Source organism: Somniosus microcephalus, chromosome 16, assembly GCF_052327205.1.
Source record: "Somniosus microcephalus isolate GS21.2 chromosome 16, FLI_Smic_1.0, whole genome shotgun sequence".
Classification (NCBI taxonomy): Eukaryota; Metazoa; Chordata; class Chondrichthyes; order Squaliformes; family Somniosidae; genus Somniosus; species Somniosus microcephalus.
The window spans coordinates 87247840-87271865 of record NC_141002.1 but is presented as its reverse complement, the minus strand read 5'-3'; the positions used below and the strand labels follow the sequence as shown (position 1 = coordinate 87271865).

The following is a 24026-nucleotide window of genomic DNA, read 5'->3' as shown; positions in this document are numbered from 1 at the left end:
AGAGCAGTCTAAATGTAGCTGTTGAATACAGTTACATTTAGAATATGATGTTTATAAGGGGAAGAATATACACAATTAACCTCTTGCAATTCTCTCATCACCGAGTGCAAACACCTTTAAAAGCTAGACACCAAGGATTCTATCTAAATATCATCGCCAGGAATCTCCACAGGGATTTTCCCCGATTGGCTTCGTCAGAAGAGCAGTGGAAACCCCAGGCAGATGTGTAAGCGGGATTTCTGCCAAAGTTACTGTGGTCGTTCGGGGAAATCCCTGATGAAATTTCTGGCACCCGTGTGAAATGTTACACAGTATTTTCGCACTCACTTGATGGTGTTGCTTTAGACCAAAATGGAATCTGCTCAATTCGTTCCCAAAGGTACATTCGCCACTGAGATTAGCAGCTCGAATCTGTTGAAAATGTAAAGGTCAATCCATATAATAGAAGGCTAGCATCTAGCATGACTGTCATTGCTCAAAAGTATCACACATGCAAAATGCATTTCACACTTGCACCTGCTCGGTGCACATATACTCAGAAAACAGCCACAAATCAGCAGGTAAGGAAGCTCACAACGAACAAATAACAGGTTTGTTTTTTAAAACGAAGAGCGAGTCCTTTCTCATTGGTTTCTTCTGATTTAATAATCTGTCCGCCGCCCAAGAGAGGAAGCCTCGAAATTCCAAGTAGTTGTCAATCTAGAGCATCAGGAGACCAATGAATCATTGGTAGCGGGAGGAAGGGTGCTACGTCACATTTTATTTAACACAAACTTTCCTGACCAATAGTAATTAGCCTCTAATTAACCTCAGGATGTGCCTATTTATAGGCCTAGAAATTGGGTTGGGGCGCCAAAGTGGCGCAAAAGTCGCCTGGGCGCAGAATTTAGCGCAGCGTTCGAGGCTTTAGCGATTGTCAGATATTCAGTTCCATTGCCCCTAGAGGGAGACGGGGCGAGGCTCGAGGCGCTCCGCGTCCCTCTTAGGGCGCTGAAACTGAATATCGTAGCGCAACGTGCCGCAGCGTGTGGCACGCTGCGGTACTGCAGGCCTTCCTCCCATTGTTAAGTGGGAGGGGCCTGCAACAGCGCGATCCCCGCTCGCGAGTGCCGGCAAACGAGCCCGGCACCAAGGAGAAGTGCCGGGCTCTCGGGAAACAGCCGGCAATGCCGCGGGGGGGGGGGGGGGACGGAGGTGCTGGCAGGCGGCCGCCCCGCACCTCCACCTTAACTTGCGCCGCTGCCGACACAGTAAGGCCCCGTGAACCGGGCGCGGGTAGCGAACGGCGCAACTGCGGCATTCGCTACCAAATATCGCGAACGGGGCGCTGCGCACACCGATGACGTCATCGGTGGCGGCGCAGCGCAAATGGCTAACGCCACCATTAGTGCCCCTGCTGAATATCGCGGGAGGCGCAGCCAGTGGCGCTACAGCCACTGACTGCCTCTTTAGGCACTAACAGGTGGTGCTACTCACCCAATTTTTCCCCCATAGTATTTTCCCACTGGAACCAGTTGAGCAGGCAGCAGATCAGATTTCTGTCTGGCCTAGTTAGATGTTGTGACTTTCAATTGACAGGTCAGTTTAAACACAACTCCAATTCAGCAGGACACAACCTTCCTCAGGGCAGTCGGGAAAGAGATAGCTGGATATAAACATCTCAACAACAAATTGCATTTATGATGTAGAAAAACATCCCTGTATTATTTCATATATATTTGAATCCAATTGTATGGTCCTGCCAATATAAACCAGCATATGCTCTGACATGCCATAAGCAACAACATAGGAGATCCGCTAGTATGAGAAAATGGGCCTGAATTTGCGATTGGAGGCTTCCCGCGGGCGGATGTCTCTGATCATCAAAAAATCTATGCATTTACCTGGCGGTCCAGGGAGATGCGGAGGTTTGCGATCCTGGGCCTCTCCTGGTAGAAATGTGTAGAGGTTCACATATCCCAGGGGTGCAGGCGGTTCGCAAGCATCCCTGGGATCATGTGGGCCGGCCCAACCAATGAAAGAAGGGAATCCCCCTTCATACTTATGGGAGTTCTGTACGTACCGAACTGTCCTAATTATGAATGGGGACGACTTAAAATATACACGAACACATGAAATAAATTTTTAAACATCACATATATAAAATTAATTAAAATGGCGTTTTATTAAATATTTAAAACAAAAATTTAATTTGTTGAAATTTTTTAAATTATGTTTTAACGGTGCTAAATATAAATTTACCTTATTAGACAGGGTTTTTAATGTATAAGTGACTGATAACATTTAATTTATCTATTTTTTGAAACTTTTATGCTGGTAAAAGCAGGTCTTACGTCTACTTTTACCAGGCGTAAGAATTTCACGGCCTTTCAGCGAGCGGAGGTTGGGCAAATAGCGCAACTCTCCACCCGCAGAGGCCCATCTCCCGGGGATACGGAGGATCTGTCAAGATTCTTGACAGATCGCAAGTGCCGGGTTTCAGCACATGTGTTTCGCATGCCCAAACCCGGAACTTGCGCGGCCCCTACGGGCGCATGCGCACCTCGTATGTACCCGTAGGGATCGCAAAATATGGCCCACTATGTTTACTTTAAGGTTCAGATTTTTTTTTTTTTTTTTTTTTTTAATATCCTCCTCAATTTGGGGCTTCTTGGAGCACTCCCAGTCTCTCAGAGAATGCAACAAATCTACTTCCTTGTCTCCTGGATTCACTGGGATGAAGAGTAAATAAAGAGAAATTGTTTCCAACGGTTGAAGGATCGATAACCAGAGGGCAGAGATTAAAGGTGACTGGCTAACAAGAAGCAACACGACAACGAGTGGTTAAGATTTGGAACGCACTGCCTGATAGGGTGGTGGATACAGATTCAATAGTCGCCTTCAAAATGGAATTGGATAAATACTAGAAGGAGAAAAAATTGCAAGGATATGGGGAAAGAGCGGGGGAGTGGGACTTAGTGGATTGTTCTTCGAAAGAGCTGGCACAGACTCGATGGGCCAAATGGCCTCCTTCTGTGCTGTACGTGACGGGAAGCTATAGTTATTTGGAGAGACTTGAGATACTGGGACTATGGAGCAAGGAATGCCAAGAGGAAATTTAATAGATGTTTTTAAAATTATAAAGTGTTTTGACAGAGTGAAGGCTATTTCTTCTGGTTGGAGAGCCTCCAACGAGAAGTGATCAATTTAAAATGGTTACTGGGAGTGAGGAGTATAGTTAGAAGAAATGTCATTACAGACGCTTGTTGCCAGGTGGAATACTTTGCCACAAAGAGTAATTGAGGTGGACTCCATGCCATATTTTAAGGGAAAATTAGATAAATATTTAAAACAGAGGAAGATACAGGGCTATGAAGAGAGCAGATTAGTGGGGTTATTTTGGTTTGCTCTGGTAAAGAGCTGGCACCGACATGATGAGCTGAATGGTCTCCTTCTGTACTGTATACTTTTCTGGTCCTTCCAATGTTGCTCATGGCCCAGTTAACAGAAGATGTGCAAAAATCCCCAAATATCTGAGATTTTGGAAGAGTAGGAAGAGGAGACCTAATGGAGAGATGCCAGACAAGTCTGGCTACACCACCCTCACACCTGCATCTATGGACCGAGGTTCACACACCTCGCTTTGGCAGAGGATTAATGCATGCAGAGGCTCCAATTACCGATGGAGGCCATGACAGCAGAATTGATGGACAAAATTCTGTCTAGATTTGCACCAATTCTTAGCCATTGAGGACTAAATTATGATAGCAGATGAAAACCGGCCCCTACGTATCCTAAATAATACAAAAAGCAAGCTTACACCACCTTAAAAAACATTCACTCCCTCCACCACCGGCGTACCGTGTCTGCAGTGTACTATCTACAAGATGCACTGCAGCAACTCGCCAAGGCTTCTTCGGCAGCACCTCCCAAATCCACGATTTCTACCACCTAGAAGGACAAGGGCAGCAGGCACATGGGAACACCATCACCTGCAAGTTCCCCTCCAAGTCACACACCATCCTGACTTAGAAGTATATCGCCGATCCTTCATCGTCGCTGGGTCAAAATCCTGGAACTCCCTCCCTAACAGCACTGTGGGAGTACCTTCACCACACAGACTGCAGCGGTTCAAGAAGACGGCTCACCACCACCTTCTCAAGGGCAATTAGGGATGGGCAATAAATGCTGGCCTTGCCAGCGACGCCCACATCCCATGAATGAATAAGTTAAAAACACCGAAACCAATGCCAGGCAGAAGATATGTACTTAGCAAATATAACTAGAGCACGCCCGCTTCACCGTTCTTCCGAAAAAACGGGAGTGTTACAAATTGAGGATTTCAAAAACAAGGAAAAAGAAACTGTGAAAGAAATCCCGCTTTAAATAAGGTACCATTCATAATAGCTACCAAACCCTGAGAATTTTATCCTCCCCTCCCACAGGGTAATCTTACCTCTGAGCAGGCCAGGTGCTTTATATTGTGGAACCAATCCACATGTGCGCGGCAGTGATCAAAGGTATGTATTAACTCATGGGTCACCACCCGGTTCATGTGCTGTTGCTGGTGGATATTATTCTGGCATAGAACAATCTTGAATTCAAAAACACAAGAAAGGCATGATAGAAAGTCTTCAACTGTACTGTAAAATGGTGCGATAACTTGGTCAATTATTACAGCCCTCCGGTAAACGGTGTACAACATCCAGGACTTTTAAAATGTTATCCATCACAACATAGAAACATAGAAGATAGGAGCAGGAGTAGGCCATTCGGCCCCTCGAGCCTGCTTCGCCATTCAATGCGATCATGGCTGATCATCCAAATTCAGTACCCTGTCCCTGCCTTCTCCCCATACCTCTTGATCCCTTTAGCCTTAAGAAATATATCCAACTCCTTCTTGAATATATTTAATGAATTGGCCTCTACTGCCTTCTGTGGTAGAGAATTCCACAGGTTCACCACTCTCTGGGTGAAGAAATTCCTCCTCATTTCTGTCCTAAATGGCCTACCCCTTATCCTTAGACTGTGACCCCTGGTTCTGGACTCCCTGACCATCGGGAACATCCTTCCTGCATCTAGTCTGTCCAGTCCTGTCAGAATTTTATAAGTTTCAATGAGATCCCCTCTCATTCTTCTAAACTCCAGCGAGTACAAGCCCAATCGACCCAATCTCTCCTCATACGTCATTCCTGCCATCCCAGGTATCAGCCTGGTGAATCTTCGCTGAACTCCTTCCATGGCAAGAACATCTTTCCTCAGATAAGGCGACCAAAACTGCACACAATACTCAAGATGTGGTCTCACCAAGGCCCTGTACAACTGCAGCAAGACATCCTTGTTCCTGTACTCAAACCCTCTCGCTACGAAGGCCAACATACCATTTGCCTTCTTAGCCGCCTGCTGCAGCTGCATGCTTACCTTCAGCGACTGGTGCACAAGGACACCCAGGTCTCGTTGCACATCCCCTTCTCCCAATCTATTGCCATTCAGATAATAATCTGCCTTCCTGTTTTTGACACCAAAGTGGATAACCTCACATTTATCCACGTTATATTGCATCTGCCATGCTTCTGCCCAATCACCCAACCAGTCCAAATCATCCTGTAGTTTCTCGGCATCCTCCTCACAGCACACATGCCCACCCAGCTTTGTGTCATCTGCAAATTAGGAGATATTACATCTAGTTCCCTTGTCTAGATCATTAATATATATTGTGAACAGCTGGGGTCCTAGGACCGATTCCTGCGGTACCCCACTAGTCACTGCCTGCCACTCGGAAAAAGACCCGTTTATTCCAACTCTTTGCTTTCTGTCTGCCAACCAGTTCTCTATCCAAGTCAATACCTTGCCCCCAATCCCATGTGCCTTAACTTTACACGGTAATCTCTTATGCGGGACCTTATCGAAAGCCTTCTGAAAGTCCAAGTACACCACATCCACTGGTTCTCCCTTATCTATTCTACCAGTTACATCCTCAAAAAATTCCAGTAGATTAGTCAAGCACGATTTACCCTTTGTAAATCCATGTTGACTTTGTCCGATCCTGTCACTGTTTTCCAAGTGCTCTGCTATTACATCTTTTATAATGGACTCTAGCATTTTCCCCACTACCGATGTCAGGCTTACCGGTCTGTAATTCCCCATTTTCTCTCCACCACCTTTTTTAAATAGTGGGGTAACATTAGCTACCCTCCAATCCATGGGTACTGTTCCAGAGTCCATCGAATGTTGGAAGATGACCAGCAATGCATCTACTATTTCTAGGGCCACTTCCTTAAGTACCCTAGGATGTAGATTATCAGGCCCTGGGGATTTATCGGCCTTCAATCCCATCAATTTCCCTAACACCGTTTCCCTACAAATACTGATTTCTTTCAGTTCCTCCCTTTCATCAGACCCTATGTTCCCCGACATCTCTGGGAAGTTATTTGTGTCCTCCTTTGTGAAGACAGAACCAAAATATGTATTTAATTGGTCTGCCATTTCTTTGTTCCCCATTATAAATTCCCCTGATTCTGACTGCAAGGGACCTACGCTTGACTTCACATATCTATATATAAAAGCTTTTACAGTCAGTTTTTATGTTCCCTGCAAGCTTACTCTCATATTCTATTTTCCCCTTCTGAATTAATCCCTTTGTCCTCCTTTGTTGAATCCTAATCTGCTCCCAATCCTCAGGTTTCCTGCTTTTTCTGGCCAATTTATATGTCCTCTCCTTGGATCTTATGCTATCCCTAATTACCCTTGTTAACCACGGTTGAGTCACCTTTTTTGTTTTATTTTTATGCCAAACTGTGATGAACAAATTCTGTAGTTTATCCATGCGGTCTTTGAATGTTTGCCATTGCCTATCCACTGTCAACCCTTTGAGTGACATTCCCCAACACTTTACTGTGCTTCAAAACTGTGGGGAATAAAGTGTAACACAATATGGCAGAAGCTTCAAGGTTACTTGAGTACAAAACCATGTAAGTTAGAATGTTTTCAGTTTATATGCAATGAAATTATTACATAAGAAAGACCAAGTTATCCGCAGGCATATTTTAATAATCAAATAATCTAACACAAAGGAAGATGGTTGTGGTGGTTGGAGGTCAATCATCACAGCCCCAGGACATCACTGCAGGAGTTCCTCAGGGCAGTGTCCTAGACCCAACCATCTTCAGCTGCTTCATCAATGACCTTCCCTCCAACATAAGGTCAGAAATGGGGATGTTCGCTGATGACTGCACAGTGTTCAGCACCATTCACAACTCCTCAGATAATGAAGCAGTCCATGCCCGCATGCAACAAGACCTGGACGACGTTCAGACTTGGGCTGATAAGTGGCAGGTAAAATTCGCACCACACAAGTGCCAGGTAATGACTATCTCCAACAAGCGAGAGTCTAACCACCGCCCCTTGATATTCAACGGCATTACCATTGCAGAATCCCCCACCATAAACATCCTGGGGGTCACCATTGACCAGAAACTTAACTGGACCAGCCACATAAATACTGTGGCAACAAGAGCAGGTCAGAGGCTAGGTATTCTGCGGTGAGTGTCTCACCTCCTGACTCCCCAAAGCCTTTCCACCATCTACAAGGCACAAGTAAGGAGTGTGATGGAATACTCTCCATTTGCCTGGATGAGTGCAGCTCCAACAACTCAAGAAGCTCAACACCATCCCAGACAAAGCAGCCTGCTTGATTGGCACCCCATCCACCACCTTAAACATTCACTCCCTCCACCACCGGCGCACCGTGGCTGCAGTGTGCACCATCTACAAGATGCACTGCAGTAACTCGCCAAGGCTTCTTCTGCAGCATCTCCCAAACCCGCGACCCTCTTCTACCTAGAAGGACAAGGGCAGCAGGCGCATGGGAACACCACCACCTCCAAGTTCCCCTTCAAGTCACACACCATCCTGACTTGGAAGTACATCGCCGTTCCTTCATCGTCGCTGGGTCAAAATCCTGGAACTCCCTCCCTAACAGCATTGTGGGAGTACCTTCACCGCACGGACTGTAGCGGTTCAAGAAGACGGCTCACCACCACCTTCTCAAGGGCAATTAGGAATGGGCAATAAATGCTGGCCTTGCCAGCGATGCCACATCCCATGAACGAATAAAAAAAATTATTAAGCAGACTAGCTAGCAGCTTGCATTAAAAGCCTGCATTCTTTAAGTGAGCTCACCAGATCAGCAGAAAACACTGTGAAAGCGCCTAAACTGGCACAGTTCGGACAAGAGCAAAAGTGAGTCATCTAAAAATAATTACACTGGATATTCCACCTCATGGGGCCTAAAGCAGTTGATTCTCTGCACTGCCTACAGGACCTCAAAGGTAGTAATCTCCGGCGGGAATCCTGAGCGGCAGAGCCGGGTATAAAAGTCCCAGAGACCAGGTAAGGCCTCACAGCGTCGGCGGGAATCCTGAGCGGCAGAGCGGGGTATAAAAGTCCCAGAGACCAGGTAAGGCCTCACAGCGTCGGCGGGAATCCTGAGCGGCAGAGCGGGGTATAAAAGTCCCAGAGACCAGGTAGGTTTACCAGTCTCCAGTCTCTGAACTCGGAGGGAAGGAGAGAGGTAAAAAGTAATCCAAGTGTGACGTCACCAGGAAGCGGGTAAGTGATTGGTTGGTGAGTATTTCTCCCTTTTAAGCTTAAATCTCTTTGGTTTATAGTTTCTAAGGTGTGATATACACCATCTAGAATCGGGGCAGAGGATATTTAAGAATAATATTAATAAATTTAATTAATTACATAGAATGGGAGATCAGGCGATGTGTTGCTGCTGCAATATGTGGGAGCTGGTGAACACCATTGATGCTCATGGTGATCACATTTGCAGTAAGTGTTGGCTGCTCGAGGAACTCCGGCTCCGTGTTGAAGAGCTGGAGACCGAGCTTCAAACACTGAGACACATCAGGGAGGGGGAGAGTTACCTGGACTCTGTGTATCACGAGGTAGTCACACCAATTAGATTAATTAATTCAGATGTAGTCCGTGGCCAGGGTCAGGACGGTGTGACTAGAAGTGAGGCAGGTACGGGGATCCAGGAGGTAGTGTTGGAGGAGCCGCAGCCCTTGCACTTGTCCAACAGGTTCGAGGCTCTTACTCCCTGTGGGGACAGGAGCAGGGACTGCAGGGAGGATGAGCAACCTGGCCACAGCACCGTGGAGCAGGGGGCCATTCAAGTGGGGGGAGTTAAAAGAAATGTTGTAGTGGTAGGGGATAGTATCGTTAGGGGGATAGATAGAGTTCTTTGCAGCCGAGAGCGAGAGTCCCGAAGGCTGTGTTGCCTGCCCGGTGCCAGGGTTAAGGACATCTCCTCTGGGCTGGAGAGAAACTTGGAGTGGGAGGGGGAGGATCCAGTTGTCGTGGTCCATGTTGGTACCAACGACATAGATAGGACAAGGAAGGAGGTTCTGCTGAGGGAGTTTGAGCAGCTAGGGGCCAAATTAAAAAGCAGAACCACAAGGGTAATAATCTCTGGATTATTACCTGAGCCACGAGCGAATTTGGCTAGGACAAATAAAATTAGAGAGTTAAATGCGTGGCTCAAAGACTGGTGTGAGAGAAATGGGTTTTGCTTCCTGGGACACTGGCACCAGTACTGGGGCAGGAGGGAGCTGTTCCGTTGGGACGGGCTTCACTTGGCCAGTGCTGGAACTAGAGTCCTGGCGGATCATATAATTAGGGCTGTAGAGAGGGCTTTAAACTAACTAGTGGGGGGGGAGGTTCCTAGAGAGCAAATAATAAAAATGACAACAGAGAAGGTAATAGACTTAGGTAGCAGTGGGAAAATTAAAAACCAGAGCGTGTCAGGAAGGTATGGAGTAAAAGGTAAAGTAATAAAAAGGGCAAAAGCAGGAACTAAGTGTCACAAAACATCTTTGAAAGTTCTCTATCTGAATGCACGTAGCATTCGTAACAAAATAGATGAGTTAATGGCACAAATAACTACATATGGGTATGATCTTGTGGCCATTACAGAAACATGGCTGCAGGGTGACAATGCCTGGGAATTAAACATACCAGGTTATTTAACGATCAGGAAGGACAGGCAGGAAGGAAGGGGAGGTGGGGTGGCTATGTTAATAAAGGAAGGAATCACTGTAATACAGAGAAATGATATTGGGTCAAAAGATCAGGATAATGAAACAGTTTGGGTGGAGGTAAGGAATAATAAGGGGAAAAAAACACTAGTGGGCGTAGTCTATAGGCCTCCGAACAGTGGCAACTCTGTTGGACGGAATATCAATCAGGAAATAGTTGAGGCTTGTAATAAAGGGAACATCTATAATTATGGGGGATTTCACCTATCATATTAAGTGGACAAATCAAATTGGGCAGAGCAGCCTTGAGGATGAGTTCATTGAGTGTATTAGGGATGGGTTTCTTGAGCAGTATGTAACTGAACCGACCAGGGGGCAAGCAACCTTAGATCTGGTCCTGTGTAACGAGACAGGATTAATTAAAAATGTCCTAGTAAAGGATCCCCTTGGAATGAGTGACCATAACATGGTTGAATTCCATATTCAATTAGAGGGCGAGAAGGTTGGATCTCAAACAAGCGTGCTAAGCTTGAATAAAGGAGACTATGAAGGTATGAGAGCGGAATTGAGTAGAGTGGATTGGGAAAATAGATTAAAGGTTAAGACGATACATGATCAGTGGTGTACATTCAAGGAGTTATTTTACAACTTCCAAAAAAAAATATTCCACTGAGAAGAAAAGGGTGTAAAAGAAAAGACAGCCATCCGTGGCTAAGTAAAGAAATTAAGGATAGTATTCGACTAAAAACAAGGGCATATAAGGTAGCCAAATCTAGTGGGAGGATAGAGGATTGAGAAAACTTTAAAAGACAGCAAAAAATAACAAAAAGATTGATTAAGAAAGGGAAGATAGATTATGAAAGTAAATTAGCAAAAAATATAAAAACAGATAGTAAGAGTTTTTATAGTTACATAAAAAGAAAAAGGGTGGCTAAAGTAAATGTTGGTCCCTTAGAGGATGAGACCGGGAAATTGATGGTGGGAAATATGGAGATGGCAAAAACACTGAATGAATATTTTACATCAGTCTTTACAGTAGAAGACACTAAGAATATCCCAACACTGGACAAACAGGGGGCTAAAGGGGGGGAGGAGCTAAACACGATCAAAATCACTAAGGAAGTGGTACTCGGTAAAATAATGGGACTCAAGGCGGATAAATCACCTGGACCTGATGGCTTACATCCTAGGGTCTTGAGGGAAGTGGCAGTAGGGATTGTGGATGCATTGGTAATAATTTTCCAAAACTCCCTGGACTCGGCAAAGGTCCCGGCAGACTGGAAAACTGCTAATGTAACACCCTTATTTAAAAAGGGCAGTAGACAGAAGGCTGGAAACTATAGACCGTTTAGCCTAACATCTGTGGTAGGTAAAATTTTGGAGTCCATTATTAAGGAGACAGTAACAGGACATTTGGATAATCATAATTTAATAGGACAAAGTCAGCATGGTTTTATGAAGGGGAAGTCATGTTTGACAAATTTGCTGGAGTTCTTTGAGGAAGTAACATATAGGGTGGATAAAGGGGAACCAGTGGACGTAGTGTATTTAGACTTCCAAAAGGCATTTGACAAGGTGCCACACAAAAGATTATTGCTTAAGATAAAAAATCACGGGATTGGGGGTAATATTCTGGCATGGATAGAGCATTGGCTATCTAACAGAAGGCAGAGAGTTGGGATAAATGGTTCATTCTCAGACTGGCAATCAGTAACTAGTGGTGTTCCGCAGGGGTCAGTGCTGGGTCCCCAACTCTTTACAATCTATATTAACGATTTGGAGGAGGGGACCGAGTGTAACATATCAAAGTTTGCAGATGATACTAAGATGGGAGGGAAAGTAGTGAGTGAGGAGGACATAAAAAACCTGCAAGGGGACATCGACAGGCTAAGTAAGTGAGCAGAGATTTGGCAGATGGAATACAATACTGGAAAGTGTGAGGTTATGCACTTTGGCAGGAAAAATTGTAGAGCAAGTTATTATCTTAATGGAAAGAAACTGGAAATTACTGAAGTACAAAGGGATCTGGGGGTCCTGGTGCACGAAACTCAAAAGGTTAGTATGCAGGTGCAGCAAGTGATTAAGAAGGCCAATGGAAATAGTTCAGGTACAGTTGAGGTACATTCCCACTAGGGGGAAAGGCAGGGCAACTAAGGTCAGGGCTCCCCGGATGACGAAAGAGATAGGGAATACGATGAAGCAGAAAAAGAGTGCGTATGACAGATGTTAGGTTGCAAATACATCTGAGAATCAGGTTATATATAGAAAGGTCAGAGGAGAAGTGAAAAAGAAAATAAGAGGGGCAAAGAGAGGGTAAGAGAATATAAAAGGTAATCCAAAAGTCTTCTGTGGGCATATAAATAGTAAAAGGGTAGTAAAAGGAGGGGTGGGGCCGATTAGGGACCAAAAAGGAGACCTACACATGGAGGCAGAGGGTATGGCTGAGGTACTAAATGAGTATTTTGCATCTGTCTTCACCAAGGAAGAGGATGCTGCTATAGACATAATGAAAGGAGGAGGTAGTGGAGATACTTGATAGGATAAAAATTGATAAAGAGGTATTAGAAAGGCTGGTTGTACGTAAAGTAGATAAATCACCAGGAGTGGATGGGATGCTGAGGGAATTAAGGGAGGAAATCGCAGAGGTCCTGGCCATAACATTTGAATCCTCCTTAGATACGGGGGTGGTGCCAGAGGACTGGAGAATTGCAAATGTTACACCATTGTTCAAAAAAGGGTGTAAAGATAAACCCAGCAACTACAGGCCAGTCAGTTTGACCTCTGTAGTGGGGAAGCTTTTAGAAACAGTAATCAGGGACAAAATTAACAGTCACTTGGATAGGTGTGGATTAATTAAGGAAAGCCAGCATGGATTTGTTAAAGGCAAATCATCTTTAACTAACTTGATTGAGTTCTTTGATGAGGTAACAGAGGGTTGATGAGGGCAATGCGGTTGATGTACATGAATTTCCAAAAGGCGTTCGATAAAGTGTCTAATAGGCTTGCCAACAAAGTTGAAGCCCATGGAATAAAATTGACAGTGGCAGCATGGATACGGATAGGAAAGTGATAGGACACAGAGAGTAGTGGTGAACGGTTGTTTTTCGGACTGGAGAAAGTTATACAGTGGCGTTCCCCAGGGGTTGGTTCTAGGACCACTGCCTTTGTTGATATATATTAATGACTTAGACATGGGTGTACAGGGCACAATTTCAAAATTTGCAGATGACACAAAACTTGGAAGTATAGTGAACAGTGAGGAAGAGAGTGATAGATTTCAGGAAGACATAGACAGGCTGGTGAAATGGGTGGACAAGTGGCAGATGAAATTTAATGCAGAAAAGTGTGAAGTGGTACATTTTGGTAGAAAGAATGAGGAGAGGACATATATTTAAATGGTACAATCCTGAAGTGGGTGCATGAACAGAGAGACCTGGGGGTATATGTGCACAAATCGTTGGAAGGTGGCAGGGCAGGTTGAGACAGCAGTTAAAACGGCTTACAGGATCCTGGGCTTCATAAATAGAGGTATAGCGTACAAAAGTGTGGAAATTATGATGAATCTGAATAAAACACTGGTTCAGCCCCAACTGGAGTACTGTGTCCAATTCTGGGCACCGCACTTTAGGAAGGATGTGAAGGCCTTAGAGATGGTGCAGAAAAGATTTACAAGAACAATTCCAGGGATGAGGGACTTCAGTTACGTGGATAGACTGGAGAAGCTGCGGTTGTTCTCCTTGGAGCAGAGAAGATTGAGAGGAGATTTGATAGATTTGAAATTGTGCCCTGTACACCCACATCAAAATCATGAGGGGTCTAGACAGAGTAGATAGAGAGGAACTGTCCCCATTGGCGGAAGGGTCGAGAACCAGAGGACACAGATTTAAGGTGATTGGCAAAAGAACCAAAGGCGACGTAAGAAAAAACTTTTTACTCAGCGAGTGGTTAGGATCTGGAATGCACTGCCTGAAAGGGCGGTAGAGGCAGACTCAATCATGACTTTCAAAAGGGAATTGGATAAGTACCTGAAATAAAAACATTTGCAGGGCTACGGGGAAAGGGCGGGGGAGTGGGACTGGCTGAGGTGCTCTTGCAGAGAGCTGGCACGGGCTCGACGGGCCGAATGGCCTTCTTCCTTGCTGTAACCATTCTATGATTCTAAACTGGGGTTGTTCTCCTTACAACAGAGAAGGTGAAGAGAAAATGTGATAGAGGTGTTCAAAATCATGAAGGGTTTGATAGAGTAAATAAGGAGAAACTGTTTCCAGTGGCAGAAGGGTCGGTGACCAGAGGACACAGATTGAAGGTGATTGGCAAAAGAACCAGAGGCGACATGAGGAAACATTTTTTCATGCAGCGAGTTGTGATCTGGAACGGGCTGTCTGAAAGGGTCATGGAAGTAAATTCAATAGTAACATTGAAAAGAGAATTGGATAAATACTTGAAGGGAAAACATTTACAGGGCTATGGGGAAAGAGCAGGGGAGTGGGACTAATTGGATAGCTCTTGTAAAGAGCTGGCACAGACATGATAGGCCAAATGGCCTCCTTCTGTGCTGTATAGGTACACTCACCTGTGATATTTCAGCATCAAAACCTCCACTGACTGATCCATCACAGTCTTCGCAGGAAAAGTGACGATCCTTATAAACAGTGCTGAAGACACAAAATATTGTAAATATCATTTGGGTGCTCTTGCTATAGTTATCTAAAGCAAAAGCAAAATACTGCGGATGCTGGAAATCTGAAACAAAAACAGAAATGCTGGAAATACTCAGCAGCTCAGGGAGCACCCGTGGAGAGAGAAACAGAGTTAATGTTTCAGGTCAATGACCTTACATCAGAACTGGAAGATGTTAGAAATGAACAGCTTTTTAAGCAAGTACAGATCTGGGGAAGGGGGGGGGCAGCTATTCTGCATAACCATTTACAGCTCCAATCTATTATTTCTTTACTTGTCCCATTATCACTCCCTTTTGTCTTGCTCCATCATCCCGTTTTCCATTTAATCACTCCTACCCTCCATGTTATCACAGATGTTCCCCTTTTGTTCTTTTCATGCCTCCCCCGCCCCTCTTTTCCCTGGCTCTGAATTTGCTTAAAAGTTGCTCATCTCCAACTTCTTCCAGTTCTGACAAAAGGTCATCGACCTGAAACTCTCTTTCTCTCCGCAGATGCTGCCTGACCTGCTGAGTGTTTCCAGCATTTTCTGTTTTTATTACAGTCATCTAAAGATTTACTATGTTTGCGGAGGAATAGTGACGACATTCTGGGGAGTTGGGTTATTATACTGTGAAGGCTTTCTTCAGATCAAGGAATTCCTGTGCATGGCTACAACCTAAATGGAGTTTCCTGGTCAATATTAAGTTGCATCAATTGCCTATGTCCTTTTTTTATTATAAAGAAGATTTTTATCATTAAAAGGAACCAGGGAAAGTATAACACATAGGGGGGAAAATTGGCTCGCGCCCCCTTTGGGGTGCTAGCGTCGCCTCGAAAAAGTTACTGCCCCTGCAACCGAAAGTCAATGGTAGCATCCCAAGTAGGAGGCGGGGCGTTACTGGAAGCGCTCCCCCTCCCTCTCGGGGCGCTACCATGGAATACGTGCAGCAGCGGCAGGAAGCCTGGTTAAAGGGGAGGGGTCCAGCTGGACCACTGGGGAGCAGGGTGCCGGCAAAATAGCCTGGCACTCAAGAGGAGTGCCGGGCTGCCCGATCGCGGAGGAGGCGAAAGGGGGCAGGTGCTGGCAGGCGGCCCAAGAAAAAATGCCCTTTAATTATCGCCGCCTAGCCGGAAGAACGCCCCCCTGACCCTGTCGGACATAGGTCAGGGGGCGCGAGTCGAAGTTTGCGGCTGGGGTGCAAGTGAGTGCACGGCGATGATGTCATCGCTGGAGGCACAGCGCCACGAGGCACTACCGGCTACCGCCGCCGCTAACCTCCCGCTGAATTTCACGGGAGGCGTTAGCGGCGCCGCGCCCGGGCACTAGTTGCTTTGCGCCCCGTTAGCGCCCCCTTGGGGGCACTAACGAGGCGCAAAGCAACCGAAATTTCCCCCCCCGTATAGTTTGAATAAAAAAGACAGTAACAACTGTTTGTACAGACGATGGCCACCCTGCAACATATACACAGAATGACAGGGTTGAATAAGGTAGTATAAACACACATGGGCCGTGCAGATGGCCTCCCATTGCTCCTCTAACTTGCCGTGATGCACGTATGCCTCCTGAATTAGGTAGCTGCTTACCAGATTCAAAGCCATTAAAACACAGCAGTTTCTCGTCAGACGGGAGAATGGATAAGGAATCCTCCAGTGTAATCAGGAGCTAACAACGGCTGTTGGAGCACTTTTACCATAAGAGTCATATTTTGTGTACAGCTCCTTGATGATATGCATCTTACAATTAATCTGCACTCCCGTCTCTTTGCAATTCTGTGCTTTTGCGTATTAAATGCATTGGAATCAACTTAATAGTCATAAACAATGGTTGAATAGCAAATTTCAGTATAAGTTTAGAATAACGTAGACAAACAAGAGTTTGATGGATGTTAAAAAGCAGCTTAATTTGGAAGATTAAACTTACCATCCTGAACTTTTCATGGCATCTATGAGAAGTTTTGCGTACGGACCTGCAGAAATCAGATTATAATGTTGAACGTGTATACAAACTGACCATTAACTTGGATTTAGAAACTTAACACAAATTGATCAAACGTGCAGTGATTCTAAAAATGACAGCTCGGGAACTACAAAATTAGTTGGACAAAATACGGCAGAACAATGGCAGGTGAAATTTAATGCATGCAAATATTAAACATCAGAAGAAAAAATGGGCAACATAAGTACTCTTTGGATGACGTTGAGATAGCCAAGGATGAAGTTGAAAGAAATCTAAGGCCTAGAAATTGGCCTGAGGCGCCCAAGCGGCGCAAGGTTCGCCTGGGCGCTGGAATTTGCGCCGCAATCGCCGCATTAGCGATCGCCGTAAATTCAGTTGAAGTGCCCCTAGAGGGAGACGGGGCGCGGCTCGAGGCGCTCCGCGTCCCTCTTAGGGCGCTGAAAGTGAATTTCGCAGCGCCACACGCTGCGGCACGGCGCGCTGCGGTACTGCAGGCCTTCCTCCCACTGTTAAGGGGGAGGGGCCTGCAACAGCGCGAGCCCTGATCGCGAGTGCCGGCAAAAGAGCCCAGCACCAAGGAGAAGTGCCGGGCTCTCGGGAAACATCTGGCAATGCCGCGGGGGGGGGGGGTCAGGAGGCCGGGGACGGAGGTGCTGGCAGGCGGCCGCCGAAAAAGCGGCCACCCCGCACCTCCACCTTAACTTGCGTCTCTGCCGGCGCAGCAAGGCCCCGTGAACCGGGCGCGGCTAGCGAACGGCGCTACAGCAGCGTTCGCTACCAAATATCGTGATCGGGGCGCGAATGGGGCGCTGCGCACACCGATGACGTCATCGGTGGCGGCGCAGCGCAAAAGGCTAACGCCACCATTAGCGCCCCTGCTGAATATCGCAGGAGGCGCAGCCAGTGGCGCTACAGCCACTGCCTGCCTCTTTAGGCGCTAACAGGTGGCGCTACTCACCCAATTTCTCCCCCCTATGTGTTTTGGTAGATTCGGTATTTACAAGTAAAATTTTCCCCCAAGTCACTTACAACGGCACTTTCAAACTCCCAACTGTCGAGGCTTTGACCCTCCATTCGCCACAATACTTCTGCAGCTACCGATCTGCTCAATCATGCCCTCACCTCCACCTTTGATGGCCTTTGTCCCCTTACTCTGTCCCACACTGGTTGTTCCCACTGGTGCAGCCCACATCTTCACTCCCTTAAGTCCAAGATGATCCTACCCACTCCTGAGACTTAGAAATACCGGAGTAGCTCCCTGGACCAGCAATTTGTTTTCCCTGTAAAATAAATCTTGTTTCCAAGAACCTTAGAGGAAGCTCAGTTTGTTGGGCAAGGGGAAGGGAGGGATGTGGCAGAGGCAGCGGAACGGATGGTCTCTGTTTTTGTGACACAGTTGTCCGTGAGCTCCTCGCACTTGCTGGAGGTGAGGGGGCAGATTTGAACGTTTATGGTGCACAATTGGTGAATCATCCTGGAATGCAAAGATACCCCGGCTTCTTTTTGGCCTTGGAGGAGAATGCAGCACAGATTGACTGGAATGATACCGGGACTAAAAGGGTTAAATTACAATGACGGGTTGCATAGACTAGGCTTGTATTCCCTTAAGTATAGAAGATTAAGGGGAGATTTGATTGAGGTGTTTAAGATGATTAAAGGAGTTGATAGAGAGAAACTATTTCCTCTGGTGGGGGGAGTCCAGAACAAGGGGACATAATCTTAAAATTAGAGCCAGGCTGTTCAGGGGCGATGTCAGGAAGCACTTCTTCACACAAAGGGTAGTGGGAATCTGGAACTCTCGCCCCCAAAAAACTGTTGAAGCTGGGTCAATTGAAAATTTCAAAAAACTGAGATTGATAGATTTTTGTTAAGCAAGGGTATTAAGGGTTACAGACCAAGGTGGGTAGATGGAGTCAAGGTACAGATCAGCAATGATCCAACTGAATGGCAGTTCAGGCTCACGAGTTCCAGATTTCCACTACCCTTTGTGTGAGGAAGTGCTTTCTGACATCACCCCTGAATGGCCGACTCCTACACCTATGTTCCGAACCACCAACCATCTCCTTAAACACCGCTCCCCTGCCCCCTCACCTCCAACAAGTGCGAGGAGCTCACGGACAACTTTGTCACAAAAACAGAGACCATCCGTTCCGCTGCTTCTGCCACGTCCCTCCCTTCCCCTTGCCCAACAAACTGAGCTTCCTCTAAGGTTCGTGGAAACAAGATTTATTTCACAGGGAAAATAAACTGCTGGTCCAGGGAGCTACTCCGGTATTTCTAAGTCTCAGGAGTGGGTAGGATCATGTAGATGGCCATACCTTGACATTGTTTGCTATTGTAATATCACAAGCATCTCAAAGCAGACTTGGCGCAGCCCCTAATTTTCCCAGAATGTGGCTGGCTCAACTGCAGAGACTTGTGGAGGTGCTAAATGCACTATTGGAGGCCCGTTGAATAGGATATTAAGCTGAGGCCCATTCTGCCTGTCCCAGTCGTTGAGGTGGAACATTAAAGATCCTGTGCAACTATTTCAAGAAACGCAGGGAGTCCTCCTGGTGTCCTTGCAATACTCCTCCCTCAGGCAATGGCCCCAAAAACACAGATTAATTGGTCATTCATCTCAAGGCGGCTGGAGAAATGCTACTGCACTTCGAAATAATTCATCATATAAAGCATTTTGAGAGCAATTTAACATAACAGAATTGCAAGTGAGTTGACAAGTATTCATCACAGTCTTACTGCCATATGCAAATAATCATTAACCCAGGGAGAGTTAATGATCATGCCAACTCAATGATATGCATTAATTCCACTTCTAGTTGCGATGTTCAGTGACTCCTACAAGCCTATTTCTCCACCGATCTCAGTTTAAACCATAGCTGATAAAACAGGACCACACGAGCTGTGTTCAGGACAATCACAATTTCTTTGAAACATTCTAATTTTTTTTAAAACAGAGGGTCTATTGACACCACAGTCGATCTGCTTAATCACCAATGTCGCCATGACTATTGACAATGCATGATTTGGCGTTAAGGTTTAGGATTCGGGTTAGGGTCGGGGATTTGGGGTTAGTGGCTAAGATTAGGGTTAACGTTAGGACTACGGGTTGGTATCAAGGTCAGAAACCGCTACGGACAACGCGTGATTTGGTGTTGGTAAGCAATGTTTCCTGTAAGCTGCACAGCCTCGCAGCGCTCCAGGGACGCCTCGTAGCTGGCTTTTCAATGAGAAAAACCGCACATGGGGATATGCAGCCGAGACAGGTAAATGGAGCTGTGGTACAGATCAGCTATGATCTAAGTGAATGGCGGAACAGGCTCGAGGGGCTGACTAGCCGATTCCTATACCTGTTTTCCTATGACAGTATGCACAATAGGCTTCAGCTGTCTACTTAGTTCATCAGTCACTTTGATCCTGGGCAACTGAAAGAAATAAGAGCGGTGTTTTGCTGTAAAACTGTCATGAGATCGGTCTGATTAGAAAATGTTGTTCTGTGACAGTATCGGGATTTTGAATAGCCTGCGCAGCCTGTTAAAGGGGCCGCGCGACACCAAACAACATTTTTAAAAAATTCGTTCATGGGATGTGGGTATCACTGGCAAGGCCAGCATTTATTGCCCATCCCCAGTTGCCCTTGAGAAGGTGGTGGTGAGCCACCTTCTTGAACCGCTGCAGTCCGTGTGGTGAAGGTGCTCCCACAGTGCTGTTAGGTAGGGAGTTCCAGGATTTTGACCCAGCGACGATGAAGGATCGGCGATATATTTTCAAGTCAGGATGGTGTGTGACTTGGAGGGGAACTTGCAGGTGATGGTGTTACCATGTGCCTGCTTGCTGCCCTTGTCCTTCTAGGTGGTAGAGATCACGGGTTTGGGAGGTGCTGCCGAAAAAGCCTTGGCAAGTTGCTGCAGTGTAGATGGTACACACTGCAGCCACAGTACGCTGGTGGTGGAGGGAGTGAATATTTAAGTTGGTGGATGGGGTGCCAATCAAGCGGGCTGCTTTGTCCTGGATGATGTTTCATCACACTCCTGACTTGTGCCTTGTAGATGATGGAAAGGTTTTAGGGAGCCAGGAGGTGAGACACTCGCTGCAGAATACCTAGCCTCTGACCTGCTGTTGTTGCCACAGTATTTATGTAGCTGGTCCAGTTAAGTTTCTGGTCAATAGTTACCCCCAGGATATTGCTGGTGGGGAATTCGGCTATTATAATGCCACTGAATGTCAAGTGGTGGTGGTTAGACTCTCACTTGTTGGAGATAGTCATTGCCTGGCACTTGTGTGGCACGAACGTTACCTGCCACTTATCAGCCCAAGCCTGAACGTCATCCAGGTCTTGCTGCATGCGGGCATGGACTGCTTCATTATCTGAGGAGTTGCGAATGGCACTGAACACTGTGCAGTCATCAGGAAACATCCCCACTTACAGGGAACATTGCTAGCAAGGGTCAGTGGTTCGAGAGTAGGTGTTGCGATTAGGGTTCGAATTAGTGGTTAACATTAGGGCTACGGGAAACTAGGGGCCATAAATGCAAGAAAGTTTATAATAAACCCAACAGGGAGATTTCTTTACTCAGAGAGTGGTTAGAATGTGGAATTCGCTACCACAGGAAGTGAGGCAAATAGCTTGGGTGCTCTCAAAAGGAGACTAGACGAGTACATGAAAGAAAAGGGAATAGAAAGATATGCTGAAAGGCTGAGATGAGGTAGATAGAATGGGATGAGACCAACGTTCCCTCGAAGCTGCGTGGCTGCCTGTCGGTCCCAAGCAGCCCGGGACCGGCTTTTCCAATGTGAAATTTCACGCTAGCGTGCAACTTTGAATGGGCTGCACAGCCCGCTAAAGGGACCGCGCACCCAAATTTAAAATTAGTGAGAACATTGGATGAGACTCGTGCAGTATAAACACCAGCACGAACGAGTTGGGCCGAATGGCCTGTTTCTGTGCTGTATATTCTATGTAAAGTTTGAACCCACTATTGACAGCGCCGTTCCCACTAACTAGATGAGTACATGAGAGAAAAAGGAATAGAAAGATAAGCTGAAAGGCTTACATAGGATATATGGCACAGAAACAGGCCATTTGGCCCAATCAGTTTATGCTCCACCCGAGCCTCCTCCCGTCTTTCCTCATCTAACCCCATCAGCAAAGCCCTCTATTCCCTTCTCCCTCATATGCTTGTCTAGCCTCCCTGTAAATGCATCTATACTATTCGCTTCAACTACTCCCTGTGGTAGCAGGTTCCACATTTTCACCACTCTCTGGGTAAAGAGGTTTCTTCTGAATTCCCTATTAGATTTCTTGGTGACTATCTTATATTGATGGCCTGTAATTTTGCTCACCACATGTGGAAACATTCTCTCTGTATCTACTCTATCAAAACCTTTCATAATTTTAAAGACCTCTATTAGGTCACCCCTCAGCCTTCTTTTTTCAAGCAAAAAGAGACCCAGCCTGTTCATCCTTTCCTGAAAGGTATACCCTCGCATTTCTGGTATCATCCTTCTAAATCTTCTCTGCACCCTCTCCAGTGCCTCTATATCCTTTTTATATGGCAAACAGAATTGTACACAGTACTCCGAGTGTGGTCTAACCAAGGTTCGATACAAGTTTAGCAGAACTAGAAATAAACCCTAGTGCTTGATTTGATTTTTTCATAGCCTTGTTAACCTGTGTCACTACTTTTAGTGATTTGTGTATTTATACTCCAAGATCCCACTGTACTTCTACTCCACTTAGATTCATAGCCGAGATGAGATAGATGGAATGGGAGGAGACTTATAGAATCATAGAATGGTTACAGCACAGAAGGCCATTCGGCACATCAAGGCCGTGCCAGCACTCTTACAAGAGCACTTCAGCTCGTCCCACTCCACTGCCCACCACCCATTCGCCATAGCCTTGCAAATTTTTTTCCTTCAGGTACTTATCCAATTCCCTTTTGAAAACCACAATTGAGTCTGCCTCCACCACCTTTTGAAAGAAAGACTTGTATTGATATAGCACCTTTCGCGACCACCAGTTTCAAAGCGTTTTACAGTACTTGTAAAATGGAGTCATGGTGGGAAACGCGGCAGCCAATTTGCACACAGCAAGCTCCCACAAACAGCAATGTGATAATGACCAGATAATCTGTTTTTGTTATGTTGATTGAGGGATAAATATTGGCCAGGACACCGGAGAGAACTCCCCTGCTCTTCTTTGAGATAGTGCCATGGGATCTTTTACATCCGCCTGAGAGCAGATGGGGCCTCGGTTTAGCATCTCATCTGAAAGACGGCACCTCCGACAGTGCAGCACTCCCTCAGCACTGCACTGGAGTGGAGTGGAGTGTCAGCCTAGATTTTTGTGCTCAAGTCCCTGGAGCGGGAATTGAACCCACAACCTTCTACAGAGGCGAGTGTCCTACCCACTGAGCCATGGAAACTCCCTTTTGAGGAACAGGGTTCAGTGACAGTGGGCCTTTAAAGGCACAAGTTTACTGCTGTGCTGTTGGTATAAACAGAAAGGCTCTCCGGGGTGAAAGGAGCTGGCCCGCCGGCTCGGCACTCACTGGTGTCCAAGGCCATCTTCAGCATCACCTGGCACTTGTGGTTGAAGGTGAAGATGCTTTGCGCCACCAGGCCTTTCCTCGGTCCCCCAGTCTGGTGCTCAGGAAATAAACTGTAACCGTAATCCTCCTCCTTGTCCCGGTCTTTATCCATCGAAATCGGCGGCTTTTATACAGTGAAAATCAAAAATGTTGACCGGGATTCCCGAACAAACGCTCCGCGGAGGTCGAGCGGCGCGCTGCCATTGAAGGGGTGAAAGGTCAAACTAATCCAAAATTTAAAAAAAATTGATATATTTTATTTATTATGCCCGCCCTGTGGCTCAAAATGTTATCTTTTTCAAAAGAATGTTTATTTTTTTTAAAGCGTATTTTTAAATTGGACATTTACCCGATGCGCATGCGTGTATTTGGCTGGGGGGGGGCGGTGCGACTAGTGCGCATGCGTGTATTTAGCTGGAGGCCGTGCGATTGGTGCGCATGCGTATATTTAGCTGAGGCGGTGCGATTGGTGCGCATGCGTGTATTTAGCTGGAGGCGGTGCGATTGGTGCGCATGCGTGTATTTGGCTGGGGGGGGTGCGATTGGTGCGCATGCGTGTCTCTGGCATGACTGCGCTGCTATTGATGCGCATGCGTGTGTTTGGCCGCCGGTTGGGGGCGGGGAGAGATGCGATTGGCGGCTGCTCAGCTCGTCAGCCAGTGACGTGCCCCAGCGCGGGCTCGATAGACCGGTTTCAGGATGATGTCAACAGCGGGGCACGCTGGGATACGAGGAGACTTCCGGGAGGACAGATTTTTTTTTAAATGCGATCAGAAATTACACTGACACCCCT

At 46.4% G+C, this 24026-nt stretch overlaps 1 protein-coding gene across 3 annotated transcripts in view; it reads right to left on the bottom strand.

Annotated features, from left to right (window-relative positions):
• Nucleotides 1-23466, bottom strand: part of atp23 (ATP23 metallopeptidase and ATP synthase assembly factor homolog) — a 28393-nt gene extending 4927 nt beyond the window's left edge. The window contains exons 1-5 of one of the 3 annotated variants that reach the window (XM_086009407.1): nucleotides 23195-23463; nucleotides 16605-16650; nucleotides 14596-14677; nucleotides 4436-4573; nucleotides 328-411 (exon numbers count right to left, since the gene is read on the bottom strand). In XM_086009407.1, coding sequence (XP_085865533.1) covers nucleotides 328-411; nucleotides 4436-4573; nucleotides 14596-14677; nucleotides 16605-16650; nucleotides 23195-23345 — 501 coding nt within the window. In that variant the 5' untranslated portion in view covers nucleotides 23346-23463. Of the gene's footprint in view, nucleotides 1-327; nucleotides 412-4435; nucleotides 4574-14595; nucleotides 14678-16604; nucleotides 16651-23194 lie in introns of all 3 variants that reach the window. The other 2 variants (XM_086009409.1, XM_086009408.1) reach the window with 2 other exon arrangements.
• Nucleotides 23467-24026: the final 560 nt, after the last annotated feature.